Source organism: Pinus tabuliformis, chromosome 3_1 (assembly GCF_031772625.1).
Source record: "Pinus tabuliformis cultivar Carrire ecotype Pingquan chromosome 3_1, CPIR1, whole genome shotgun sequence".
In the NCBI taxonomy this organism is placed as follows: Eukaryota; Viridiplantae; Streptophyta; class Pinopsida; order Pinales; family Pinaceae; genus Pinus; species Pinus tabuliformis.
In genome coordinates this window covers 86539419-86554358 of record NC_142301.1, presented here as the reverse complement: position 1 = coordinate 86554358, position 14940 = coordinate 86539419, and the positions used below count along the sequence as shown (strand labels likewise).

Genomic DNA, 14940 nt, shown 5'->3' with positions numbered 1-14940 from the left:
TAAACTTCATTCTATTTCTGCTCATTCTTTTCCTATGTCCAAAGGATTTTGCCACCTCTAACAATGGTAAAACCATTAGGAAAACGAAAAATGCACCCGAAAAAAATTGCACAAAAAACCATAAAAGGTACCTTCTACATGAATTTTTAACTGCATCTTTTCCTTTTCACATTAATACTCAGAATATACAGTTTGTCGACCCATACAGTGCCAATATATTCACATTAATTATGGTTGTCTCCATTCTAAATGCATAATTCTATCCGGAGAAGATCGCTGCGAAAACATAGGCTGAATGCTTTTAACCGTTTTAATATTACATTGAAACTTAACTGTTTTAACGCTAAAATGGCATTAGTATGGATGAATAAGTAACTGTTTGATTGAAATGGAATGCTTACTGTAATGTTAAAAAGTGGCAACGTTAAAAGGAAACTAATTGTGCAGTTAATGATATGTGGGCTTGCTTTAACAGTAACGACAGTGCAGCTTATAATGGCTAAATTAGTTAAGAATCTACGAAGCGTAGAGAAGAGATTGAGTACAATCCTGGAACAAAAATATCAACAAAAAGAAAGATGTGCACTCGGTACATATTTATGAGATTGTATGAAAAAAATTGTGTTTCTCATTAATGTCGTGAAAATCCATTCTATCTACATCATCACTAGGTTAATGGGCCGTATGCTGGAAAACTGGCAATGTTATTGTTACAAACTCGGTCCTTTTTCTATTTCTCTGTGCAAAACCCTACTCACCCTAATAACTTTTAATACAACAAGAGTTTGCAATATTCCTTGTGGAACTCCATGAATTTCAGCATCATGTTGGAGATAAAAAGATGGTCCTGCTACAAACTATGTTAGACAGATTGGACTTTTAATTGCTATAATGTTCTAGTGCTGGCCGTTGGTGAGAGTGAACAAGGCTGCCGCACTCTTGAGCTGCTCATGATCTGCGACAGGCTCCAATAAAGACTGGCTTTCTTTCAGCGAAGACTCTGCACTGCATTCGTTACAAACGAACCAAATACATGTTTGCAAAATCTTATTCTATTGAAAAAAAAAACCAAAAACAGACACACCAACTTTCGAATCAACAAAAATTAAAAATTAAATAGATTGAAGCCATTAACTAACTAAATAACAAACGTACCTAGATTCATAGGCGTCTTTGGAGTCGCTATAATCCTGTCTTGGTTCGTATTCAAGCAACAAATTGTTACTAGGCCTCAGATTAGAGTGGCGATAAATACCCTGGCCATCATAGCCTACGTAAGGGGAGTGCACGTAAGAAGGATATATCCATGAGTTAGGCATAACTCCGGCCCCATTGCCCAGGGGTTGAAGTTGCTGCTGTTGGTGTTGCTGTGCAGGCAGATTGTTGTTATATGGGTCAACCTTATTCTGGAACTGCTGGTCCAAAAACATTACTTGGCTTCTCACCAGTTCGAGCTCTTCTTTCAATCGCTCCACCTGGGTTTGAAGCATCACAATAATTCCAAAACATCCATGAACAGGATCTTTCTCCCTTGCATTGGCCTGGTACACCATGGATTTCATTGCATCGCTCTTTTGCCTATCGTCTGGAAGCTGCTTGAGAATCCTCAAAATGTTGCTCACTCCAAACAGCTTGTGAGCATTCAGAAATTGTCTGGGTTGATCAGGTGGAAAATAAGGAGCCAATGGGCAATCTGGAGAACATTTTCTCCTCTGGTACTTGCATGCAGCACAAGCCTGACCGATGCCACCTTTGCCTGTCATCTGGTTGGTTCAGAGAGGAGGGCAGCTAAATGATTTTGGTTTTATAAAACTATATATACCTCCTGCGTTTCTTTTCTTTCTGTACTGTAGCTCCAAAATTTGAGCAAATCCAAGGCAGTGCCAAAGTAATTGGGCGCTTAGAATTTTGGAAGGTGGGGGCAGTGATGAAACAGTACTAGTGGTGAGAATGAGGGGATACGCAGTGATGAAACAGTGAGTGGTGAGAATGAGGGGATATTATTGGTGCCTCGGATGCCTTGATGGGTGGTGTCAAAGAATGGGATAAAATTCATGGACACGTAGGGTGATTGCAGCCTAAAATAGGGAGGAACTGAAAATTGGGTGCCATATTCAACGGGATTCATATAGCTGCCTCTCCTCGAATCTTATGGCGCCTCGATGCGTTTTAGAAGAAGTCAAAGTTGTCCATTACATAATTATATGTCGTTGGGAGAAGCAGAGAGCGAACAGAATCGGAATGTCGTTGGGATATTCGCGTGCATGGCTGCTGTTCTGCCATACTCACCGGCCGATTCTTATCACAACTAGCTTACCCACCTTCGATTCTCAACACGTTCGTGTTGCCCGCACATTCCTGTCCCGCGGGTTTCGATCCGGCGGCCGCCAAAATTTGAGTGGAGGATTTTCTTGTTAAATTAAAGGATGGATGGAATCCCACGAGAACCCATGTAGTGTTTAGATCTCGATGGTTACTCGATTCGGATTCTGGTATAATGTGTCTCTCATAGTTTATATTAATAATGGATGTTTCATTTTTATTCAATTGTTTAAATTGGTGAAATGATCATGTCATTTCGAGATAGAGTATACTAGCATTTGCACCAAATGTTGCAAAGGAAACGCCGTAAGGCATAAATTGAGGAACAATCAGGACATGGAATGGGCAAATCTAAATAGGGTGCCTTACACTGTTTTTTATTAATTATTGAATTAATATTGCATATAAATTGTTGTTCATGACTATGAAGCTACCAAGTTGCTCAATGGGAAAGCTATAGCCAAAGGAGAGGAGAGGTAGGAAGAACACTATAAATTGTACATGTGAGTTAATTTGAATTTACTTTATCACTATATCACTGAGAAAATAACTTGTAATCAGATATGCCAATCAAGAACAAAGAACTGGATGAAGGTTGAACACTTTCTCTGAGTGTGGACAACCAAAGAAGAACCTCGTGAGTAAGCCCCAACTGAATCATGGAATTCGAAAAGGATGAATAAAAAATAGCTGCCAGTTTTCCTCTTCTACCAAATGCCCCATTCTTATTATAGATGTCTCCGCAACTCCAATTTCTGACAGGACTTTGCGATTCCTTGAACTTACAACGAGTCTCGAGTTGGAGTGGTGGGTTAGCAGCAAGAAACCAAATTTCTTCCATCAACTGGGAACCATCTCTCCAAACTTCATCCAGAAATAAAGCAAACCTCTGAGTTTGCAATCTCTGTATCAACCACATCTTTGCATATTCATCACCATCATTTCTATCTAATTCTATCTTTGTAAGCGTGGCTATTTGCATACACAGTTCATTTCTAAGATTGTAGAAGATGGATTATTGGAAACAATGAGCCAAAGCAATAAGTCATCTCTGAAGAGATTTCTCACCTTTGGACTGTGGAAGACGAGAAGACAAGGGTTTCTAGTATTTTTGGTTTCTTCATAAAGGGTGTCGTTGGGTTTCAATTTGCAAGATTATTTTCCCTGGAAAAATGCTCGTAGCATGGATCTGTAATTGTTCTCCATATTACTCAATCATCACGATGATTTTCCTCTGAAATACTCTTTGGTGAATTTGAATTTTCAGTGTTAGATTTTGCTGGTGATAAATCTAACAACACTGATGGTTATGGATGTTTGATTTGTCATTTCTGAAATCTAATCATCTTTGCCAAAATCTGAGGAACGAGTTTTTTTCAAGTTCCTTCCACCATGAATCCTTCATCAGAGAATGAATTATATAGAGGCATAATAATTGAAATCGATTCCTGATTCCGTGATCTGAAATTGTTTGAAGCAGATTGTCCATTGAAACACCCATCTCCATCTTTTTCTATTGAATATCTCCAGCTCTTGTTTCTCAATAAGTCTGAGCATTATATTGACCTCAGAGCTCACTGTTTTAATATCACAAGTGGCTACTCATAGTGTACATTTCCCCTCAAAAAATAGAAAGGAAGCAATGTACAACTTTGTGTTGTCATGCCTCAGTAGCAAACTCAGAAGCACCATTACTTGAGAAGACCGAGCTTTTCTTTGGGTATCTGTGATATTTATGTTCATATTAGGAGGCTCTACCTGTTTCTTCTCTTCAAGTTGTGATCCTAGGTCTGAAGCTTCACCAGTATCACTAATAGCTAAAGACCTTGACACAGGACAGAAACCTTGTGTGACAAATCCTTGACGATTTGTTGATGTTGTAAGAGTAACACTGGTTGCATGACATTGACTTATGTGTGACTGTAACAATGATAGCAATGAGCATCCTATTGATTGGTTGTATATTGCATATTCATCACCCTCATTTCTACCTAATTCTATCTTTGTAAGCGTGGCTATTTGCATACACAGTTCATTTCTAAGATTGTGAAAGATGGATTATTGGAAACAGTGAGCCAAAGCAATAAGTCATCTTTGAAGAGATTTCTCACCTTTGGACTGTTGAAGACTGATATGTTTGCTGAGGATTCTTGTGGAAGAGTATTGAAATTACTTACGGTTATACGAATATTTTGGTAGATTTGACGAGAAGACAAGGGTTTCTGGTGTTTTTGGTTTCTTCATAGAGGGTGTCGTTGGGTTTCAATTTGCAAGGTTATTTTCCTTGGAAAAATGCTGGTAGCACGGACTGTTGAACATATATATATCGACCTCTCGCAGAGGGACGCTCCATCAAGAATATGTGAGCATTACAAGCATCCTCAGTGTGGACTAATAAAATGGAACCCATGATATCATGAAGCTCCCTTAACCATTCAAAATGTTCAGCGTTGCCTGAGAGATGTGAACATTAATATAAGAACAGGAAAAATGGGCATTTTTCTGTTAATGGCAGATCTGAAAATTATGCTCTTACCCATTGGATACTGAGAATCAAAATGTTCAACATTGATACAGAGATGCGACTTTAATATAAGATTAGATGAAATGAACATTTATATATTGATTTCAGATTTCATGTATCTTATTGATATGTAACAAAACTATGCTTATACCCATGAGATACAGAGAATCCATAATCAACCTAAACTCAATGAAATAAAACAATCCATAAGAGAAACACCAAGCCATGAAAATTTACAAAAATAAGATCAAATATCTAATGAACGCATACCATACGTGTGACAAGATAAAAATGTAAATTACATTTTTCTAAATATCAAGAGATTTGCATTTCAAATTAATTTCAAAATAATGGTTGAGAAGCTCATTTTACAGTCGAGTCAAAATAATGATTGTGTTGGGTAAGAGATTGTGTTAAGAAGCTCATTTTATAGTGGAATATGAAAATTATTTGGGATTTCATCACTTTTTAAAACCGGTCTACATTTATCTAATTCTAAATCTATTATGAGCATACAATTTTACAACTCATAAATTTGATCCTCTACAACCTAACCCTAATAAATCCAGATTGATTAGATTTATCTAATTCTAAATCTATTATGAGCATGCAACTTTACAACTCATAAATTTGATCTTCTGGACCCTAACCCTAATAAATCTAGATTGATTATATTTGAAGTTAAGATAAACTTACAGATCTTTTAATACAAATCTTTGAAGTGAGTAGTAACAGCGAACTTACCCAGAAAATAGGCTTTTCACGTCTCATGATATCGATTGGGGTCCAGCAAGATTCATCGAGGCAGTCCCTGAATTCGCCATCATCATTAAGTGGCGAGGCTGCAGTTATGGATGATGTGTAAATTACACGCCTCACAGACTTTGCCTGACTGCAAGTCCTCAAAATATCAAGAGTACCATTCACCTCAGCTTCGATAACATTCATCTGTGTTTGAAGAAAAAGTACATTAAAAGGGAAAATTTATATCCAAAAAAGGGGTCAAAATCCAGTAATAAATTCGTTGTTTCCGGAAGTTGTGCATTCGGGTGGTTGTTAAAAAATACCTGTGCTTCAATGGCGAAATCCATTATAGTTGCCAAATGACAAATGTACTCACAACCCTCAACGGCAGCATGGAAGCTTCCCTCTTGGCGGAGGTCGGATTTGAAGAGTCTGAGCCTCTCTTTTTCTCCTGGTAGGCACAGAATACGACGAGTTTTGCTATCGTTGCCTGCAGCATGTGAAAGACGGTTGACGGTTCGTATGGACCGTCGCGCCTGGCATTGCTCAATTCAAATCAATGGTTAATGATTACCCGATCATCTAACAACCAAATCGAATGGCACATATTTTGACACGACAACAGTTTGGAGAGTTCATTTCAGAGGGAAACGCCTTACGGCGTAAATATGTAAAGAAATAAATATGCTAGGCAATAAATATGTAAAGTAAAACAGAAAATAGAGCCGCGTGACGAGACACATCAAAAGGATGGATGGGAGGCTAAATTTTTATAAACAATTCATACTCCAATTTTTATTCTGTGTAAATATAGACACAGTGTGAAACAATTATCCACAATTATTTTCTCTAAATATCCTAATGGCAAAGGAAAAAAATATCACCTAGAAATTCCAAACTTATTATAGATTGATTAGTGGAACATTTGAAATAAGAAACTACACCTTGTTATCAATATATCAAAATATGATTTCAAATCTCATGCCTCTCCTATCAATTTTCATCACATGCATAGAATCAAAGGATCCATGAATTGTGTAAGAACAAATCTAAATGCCATAGTTTAACTAGCTGAGGAATTGTCTGGATTGTTATGGAAATTTAGGTTATATTTAGAAAATATGTGGTAAAGATTTTTGTAAATCCAAGTTATAGTTGTTAAATTTCAAAATTTTAAGTGTCCTAGACGTTTTTGATGGTGCTGAATCTATTTCTACTGATGGTGCTGAATCTATTTCTACTATCAAAAATAAAATTCAAACACTGCATCTACAAGATTTTTTGAAATTATTTTGCCCAGATTCCTACCACTTTTGGCCATCCAAACAATTCCTCCGCATCCAATTCAAATGGACAAAGGCAAAGCAAGGCTATTTAAACAAAAGGATCAACAATTCTCGGAACAATGTAATAAAATCAGTTTTTCTTCAAAGAATGTAATAAAGTTAGTTTTTCTTCAAAGCAATTTACATGCTTTTTCTTTGATTGCAGATTATCAGGAGGACAATCTTATTTTCTCTATATTATAAACTTTGTGACTGGTTTTTATATGTTCAACAGAACTGATAAATTATATATCTTTCATACACACAACTATGAACCTTTATAAGAGTTCTTATACCATATTATTATTTTGACATATCTCAGCTGGTACTACGGCCATATATACAACATAAACATGTTTTTAAGGTGGTAGGGTACTAATAACTGGGCAAAAATTATTGCATCTCGGGTTTTTTATACTTGTTTCAGTGGCTCAACATCAAAGATATTCAGGTATTTGGGGATTTAAAAAGTTGCATTGATGGGATAAAAAGGCTCAATTGCTTTCGGCCTCCAGTGATGTCATACGGGATGAAACTGTGTTAGTTAAAGGTTGTTGCGAGATTCTCACAAATCTTATATTCTCAGGATAAAGAGTGAATATTTTATGACCATAGAAACCCAACCTATGTAAGTAGGTGATATAAGTTTGAGAATATAGATACTTTGGAGATGAGTTGTTAGTCTAGTATGATGCTAGAGCCACATAAAAGATTTGATCATGGACAGATTTGTGATCCAGTGAATTAGTTTCCCTAATAAATCAAATGTCTTTTCTTCAATTCACTTACAACTTCATTCGTTGTTTGTATTTCATTCGGTTGTTGTTTTTCAATTCACTTATAACTTCATTCGTTGCCTGTTTTTCATTGTGTTGGATTTTTATTCCCAGCATGGCCAACTCCGCCAGTTTCCACACTGTGCTCATATTGACCTATTTTACCACTTATTCATCCCAAAAGATTTCAATATTTACTAACAAAATCATTTATCTCCCGAGAGATAAAATTCAAAATCCAAAACACCATTACATTTCTAGTTCTCCAATATCTTCATACCCACAAATATGAATATATTTACATGAACAAAGCTTACATACGAGAGGATATGACTATTTTTCCTCATCTCAGAGACATTTGTATCCACTAGTTCTCTCCCAGATATTATAGATACTCTAATTCATGGCTTGCATTCAATGGAATGTCGAGTCTTGTTTTTGAGTCGGTCACTTCTATAAAACATTTGGTCCTGTTCAATAACAAGATTGTTAGTTAAAACGAGTGGACATATAGTGATTTAGAAATTGTTTTTTCCTATCAAACACAAGGTTGGACATAATAGAGCATCACAGGGAAGTTTACCATGGACATATAATGGTAAATCAATATTTATAATTCTCCTTCACCGCAATATGCCACAAACGACACATGAATTTATGGTGGAATTTCGAACGCAAAGAAACTTATATTATACCTTGTTTTTCCCACGTGTCACTGTTTTGTTTTCACACATTTTTCCAAAAATGCCCAAAGAGAGATCAAACCATTTAATTTTTACGACAAAATTTTTATTGACATTTTATTTTTAATGACAATTTTTTGTTTTTTATATATGAAAACATGAGACCTTAATCAATCAAGCAATTATATATACCTCTCAAGCAATAATATATGCCTCTGTTGAGGGTTCCTGCTCTCCTTGTTTCGATGTTTTTGACAGTACTTAGATGGCATAGAGACATGCATGGCATAAACGCTCAAATCCTCCTCTGCCAATTTGCGTTATGAAGCCACCGGTTATTTTCTCGATCTCAACTAAATTTTATGCATTGGGATGATGCTAAGTCATGCGCAATTTTCAGCTCAATCAAATGAATTTTAGCTACGGGAATATTGTAAGATGTCGTTACAAAAGTTTCAAAATCACTTACAAAGTATTTTTGACTGAGACACAGACCAAAGGAAAGCACGGTTCAGCCCCTCACTACTTCGAGAAGCAACCCCAACACTCAGAGACGGTTCCTTCGTTCCTTACGAGGCAATTGAAACATACATCCAGATAACTAAAGAAGCCTGTGTTGACCAATCTCTTTGTACAACATGGAGACGGTATTGCTCTCACATCCTTATCCAACAGTTGCGAAACAAGATCAACCATAGGTCAGGGAAGTTTACCATGGACATATAATGGTAAATCAATATTTATAATTCTCCTTCACCGCAATATGCCACAAACGACACACGAATTTATGGTGGAATTTCGAACGCAAAGAAACTTATATTATACCTTGTTTTTCCCACGTGTCATTGTTTTGTTTTCACACATTTCTCCAAAACTGCCCAAAGAGAGATCAAACCATTTAATTTTTATGACAACAAAATTTTTGACATTTTATTTTTAATGACAATTTTTTGTTTTTTATATATGAAAACATGAGACCTTAATCAATCAAGCAATTATATATACCTCTCAAGCAATAATTTATGCCTCTGTTGAGGGTTCCTGCTCTCCTTGTTTCGATGTTTTTGATAGTACTTAGATGGCATAGAGACATGCATGGCGTAGACGCTCAAAGCCTCCTCTGCCAATTTGCGTTACGAAGCCACCGGTTATTTTCTCGATCTCAACTAAATTTTCTGCATTGGGATGATGCTAAGTCATGCACAATTTTCAGCTCAATCAAATGAATTTTAGCTACGGGAATATTGTAAGATGTCGTTACAAAAGTTTCAAAATCACTTACAAAGTATTGTTGACTGAGACACAGACCAAAGGAAAGCACGGTTCAGCCCCTCACTACTTCGAGAAGCAACCCCAACACTCAGAGACGGTTCCTTCGTTCCTTACGAGGCAATTGAAACATACATCCAGATAACTAAAGAAGCCTGTGTTGACCAATCTCTTTGTATAGCATGGAGACGGTATTGCTCTCACATCCTTATCCAACAGTTGCGAAACAAGATCAACCATAGGTAATGATTCAATGAATGCAGTTGAAGACATATCAATATTGAGCGATAATCCATTTGGGTTGGCCTTAAACTTTGGTAAAACCCACGCCAGCTTTCCAATCCCTCTCCAAGGGACTGCTTTGCCCCCAGGTTGCCAGAATAAAATGATCTGCTAACAGGAATGTACCTTTTAGTTGGTGGCTCACATAGAACAATATCAAGAACTTGCAGGGCTTCATGCAGAGCATCATCCTCCCTCCCAGATAGGAATTGACCTAAAATTTATAAGTATCTTGAACTGACGCTCCCTTATTGGACCACGTCCATCGTCCCCCTCAACAAGCAAGATGTTGAATTATTTTGAGGTAAAGGGCAATGGCCCAGCTGTGTACAAACGTCTTCCACCATCATAAATAGGAAACCTTTTACCCAAATGGGTATCTCTGTATCAGTCCCCCTCCACACCACCACGATGTCTCGCCTCCCCAGGCGCCTCACCTTCTCGTCTGTGCTCACCGCAACGTATCTTGTTGAAAGACGGTTGACGGTTCGTATGGAGCGTCGTGCTGGCACATATTTTGACACGAGAGCAGTTTGGAGAGTTTATTTCAGAGGGAAACGCCTTACAGCGTAAAAATATTTGACCGTTTTGCATTTTAAAAGACGTCCATTTTGCCGAACATAATTAATTTTCAACCGTACATCCTCAGAACAATGACAGGATAGGAACAGCTGAAATGTTCGTACCAAACATCGAGACGTGTGGTTCAGGTTAAGGGCAAACATTTTTCCTTGCACAGGAGAAATTGCGATACAGGCTACATCCCACAGGGTCCTTTCATTTGCTATTGCAATGCATAAAATTTGCGAAATTGCATAACTGCATAATAAATGGAAGATGTCACGAAAAGTGTGTTCCACTTGCGAGCAAATCTGCCCAATCTGCCCAGGTTTTTCATTACTATTGCAAGCCATCTTTCTCTCTTTCGGTTTCTGCCTGATGGGTATGGGAGCAGACTCCTGCATACGCTTAGCAAAGATTAAGCACACAACCTTGCTTCGGAAAGACTTTGAATTCTTTCTTTTATTCAAAATATTCCCGGCAGGGTTTTCGGTAGAATGAGAGGTCTCGGGTTCGAACTCTGTGAGATGAATCCGATTATTACTCAATTTACTCTTCCTATCCCTACCATCAGCAAGTGAAACACTAACCGTGGTTCTGTGGACCTCCGGCTCTAAATCAGATTCTTCTTCCTTCGTCTTAATAGAAAAGACATTTTCGATGTAGCTAAGAAGGCTGTGCTCATTTATGCTGTCCATGGAAACAACCTGAGTAAACTGAAAGGCCAGGTGCTTATCCACATCCGAGGAGTCATCGATATCCTCATCGAAGCTTTTGTCTGCATCAAGCAGCACCATCTGGCCTACGAAGGAGTAGCCTGACCCCGAATGGTAGGACAACGCCAAAGCTAACAACCGATGGACAAAGCCACGAATCAAGCCGGGTACCCACGACACCGCCTGCGTCGCCACTGTTGCTATTCCTAGATGCTGCTTACGGTTTCTGGGGAGCACTTGCCATACCAGAAGCGCTAGCCGCGTTATGTTGAACACATCTTCCAGTGGGCTGACCTCCAAGCCGGCCCACAGGGTGTACAGAAAATGCACAAACGGCATAAGCCTGGGGACGATATCGCTCTTGGAAACTATATGCACAAAGTGTCTTCTGTAACGCGAATTTATATGTTTTGCCAATTTTGAATCCGCGAAGAGAGGGCATCCAAACGAATAACATTGAACTTGTTCGTGGCAAAACTTAGGGCTCAATTCCAACAATCTTAGGGTGAGCAACGAGGCAACGACTCTTCCTAAAGAATGGCCCGTCAATACAATTTTGTTCCCTTGTATTAATTGGCGCCTAAGATACTTCAATGGGATGCTCTCGGCTCTGTCAAGAAACCCCACATGAGCAGCTCCCGCTCCCAGGCTCAAGGACCTCTGCATTATGTTGAGATCCGTTAGCGCATCTATAAACCCCGTGGTGCCTCTGCAGGCGATGATCATGTGATCTTTGGCCAGGCTTTTAACGACCAGAAGAACCTGCTTTCGGCCGATCTCGAAGCCTTCTTTTCGCAGCTTGTCTTCTTCCAGAAATTCATCACTACTTCGAGAAGCAACCCCAACACTCAAAGACGGTTCCTTCGTTGCTTACGAGGCAATTGAAACATACATCCAGATAACTAAAGAAGCCTGTGTTGACCAATCTCTTTGTACAGCATGGAGACGGTATTGCTCTCACATCCTTATCCAACAGTTGCGAAACAAGATCAACCATAGGTCAAGGAAGTTTACCATGGACATATAATGGTAAATCAATATTTATAATTCTCCTTCACCGCAATATGCCACAAATGACACACGAATTTATGGTGGAATTTCGAATGCAAAGAAACTTATATTATACCTTGTTTTTTCCCACGTGTCATTGTTTTGTTTTCACACATTTCTCCAAAACTGCCCAAAGAGAGATCAAACCATTTAATTTTTATGACAACAAAATTTTTGACATTTTATTTTTAATGACAATTTTTTGTTTTTTATATATGAAAACATGAGACCTTAATCAATCAAGCAATTATATATACCTCTCAAGCAATAATTTATACCTCTGTTGAGGGTTCCTGCTCTCCTTGTTTCGATGTTTTTGACAGTACTTAGATGGCATAGAGACATGCATGGCGTAGACGCTCAAAGCCTCCTCTGCCAATTTGCGTTACGAAGCCACCGGTTATTTTCTCGATCTCAACTAAATTTTCTGCATTGGGATGATGCTAAGTCATGCACAATTTTCAGCTCAATCAAATGAATTTTAGCTACGGGAATATTGTAAGATGTCGTTACAAAAGTTTCAAAATCACTTACAAAGTATTGTTGACTGAGACACAGACCAAAGGAAAGCACGGTTCAGCCCCTCACTACTTCGAGAAGCAACCCCAACACTCAGAGACGGTTCCTTCGTTCCTTACGAGGCAATTGAAACATACATCCAGATAACTAAAGAAGCCTGTGTTGACCAATCTCTTTGTATAGCATGGAGACGGTATTGCTCTCACATCCTTAACCAACAGTTGCGAAACAAGATCAACCATAGGTAATGATTCAATGAATGCAGTTGAAGACATATCAATATTGAGCGATAATCCATTTGGGTTGGCCTTAAACTTTGGTAAAACCCACACCAGCTTTCCAATCCCTCTCCAAGGGACTGCTTTGCCCCCAGGTTGCCATAATAAAATGATCTGCTAACAGGAATGTACCTTTTAGTTGGTGGCTCACATAGAACAATATCAAGAACTTGCAGGGCTTCATGCAGAGCATCATCCTCCCTCCCAGATAGGAATTGACCTAAAATTTATCAGTATCTTGAACTGACGCTCCCTTATTGGACCACGTCCATCGTCCCCCTCAACAAGCAAGATGTTGAATTATTTTGAGGTAAAGGGCAATGGCCCAGCTGTGTACAAACGTCTTCCACCATCATAAATAGGAAACCTTTTACCCAAATGGGTATCTCTGTATCAGTCCCCCTCCACACCACCACGATGTCTCGCCTCCCCAGGCGCCTCACCTTCTCGTCTGTGCTCACCGCAACGTATCTTGTTGAAAGACGGTTGACGGTTCGTATGGAGCGTCGTGCTGGCACATATTTTGACACGAGAGCAATTTGGAGAGTTTATTTCAGAGGGAAACACCTTACAACGTAAAAATATTTGACCGTTTTGCATTTTAAAAGACGTCCATTTCGCCGTGCATAATTAATTTTCAACCGTACATCCTCAGAACAATGACAGGATAGGAACAGCTGAAATGTTCGTACCAAACATCGAGACGTGTGGTTCAGGTCAAGGGCAAACATTTTTCCTTGCATAGGAGAAATTGCGATACAGGCTACATCCCACAGGGTCCTTTCATTTGCTATTGCAATGCATAAAATTTGCGAAATTGCATAACTGCATAATAAATGGAAGATGTCACGAAAAGTGTGTTCCACTTGCGAGCAAATCTGCCCAATCTGCCCAGGTTTTTCATTACTATTGCAAGCCATCTTTCTCTCTTTCGGTTTCTGCCTGATGGGTATGGGAGCAGACTCCTGCATACGCTTAGCAAAGATTAAGCACGCAACCTTGCTTCGGAAAGACTTTGAATTCTTTCTTTTATTCAAAATATTCCCGGCAGGGTTTTCGGTAGAATGAGAGGTCTCGGGTTCGAACTCTGTGAGACGAATCCGATTATTACTCAATTTACTCTTCCTATCCCTACCATCAGCAAGCGAAACACTAACCGTGGTTCTGTGGACCTCCGGCTCTGAATCAGATTCTTCTTCCTTCGTCTTAACAGAAAAGACATTTTCGATGTAGCTAAGAAGGTTGTGCTCATTTATGCTGTCCATGGAAACAACCTGAGTAAACTGAAAGGCCAGGTGCTTATCCACATCCGAGGAGTCATCGATATCCTCATTGAAGCTTTTGTCTGCATCAAGAAGCACCATCTGGCCTACGTAGGAGTAGCCTGACCCCGAATGGTAGGACAACGCCAAAGCTAACAACCGATGGACGAAGCCACGAATCAAGCCGGGTACCCACGACACCGCCTGCGTCGCCACTGTTGCTATTCCTAGATGTTGCTTACGGATTCTGGGGAGCACTTGCCATACCAGAAGCGCTAGCCGCGTTATGTTGAACACATCTTCCAGTGGGCCGACCTCCAAGCCGGCCCACAGGGTGTACAGAAAATGCGCAAACGGCATAAGCCTGGGGACGATATCGCTCTTGGAAACTATATGCACAAAGTGTCTTCTGTAACGCGAATTTATATGTTTTGCCAATTTTGAATCCGCGAAGAGAGGGCATCCGAACGAATAACATTGAACTTGTTCGTGGCAAAACTTAGGGCTCGATTCCAACAATCTGAGGGTGAGCAACGAGGCAACGGCTCTTCCTAAAGAATGGCCCGTCAATACAATTTTGTTCCCTTGTATTAATTGGCGCCTAAGATACTTCAATGGGATGCTCTCGG

At 39.1% G+C, this 14940-nt stretch overlaps 1 protein-coding gene across 1 annotated transcript; it reads right to left on the bottom strand.

The window, feature by feature from the left end:
- Positions 1 to 896: 896 nt before the first annotated feature.
- On the bottom strand, positions 897 to 1763 carry LOC149185898 (LOB domain-containing protein 27-like). The gene is made up of 2 exons (XM_089409167.1): positions 1156 to 1763; positions 897 to 1005 (listed from the first exon to the last, which is right to left on the bottom strand). Exons 1-2 carry the CDS (start codon positions 1761 to 1763, stop codon positions 897 to 899), a joined length of 717 nt encoding a protein of 238 aa, XP_089265293.1.
- Between the last annotated feature and the right edge of the window lie 13177 nt (positions 1764 to 14940).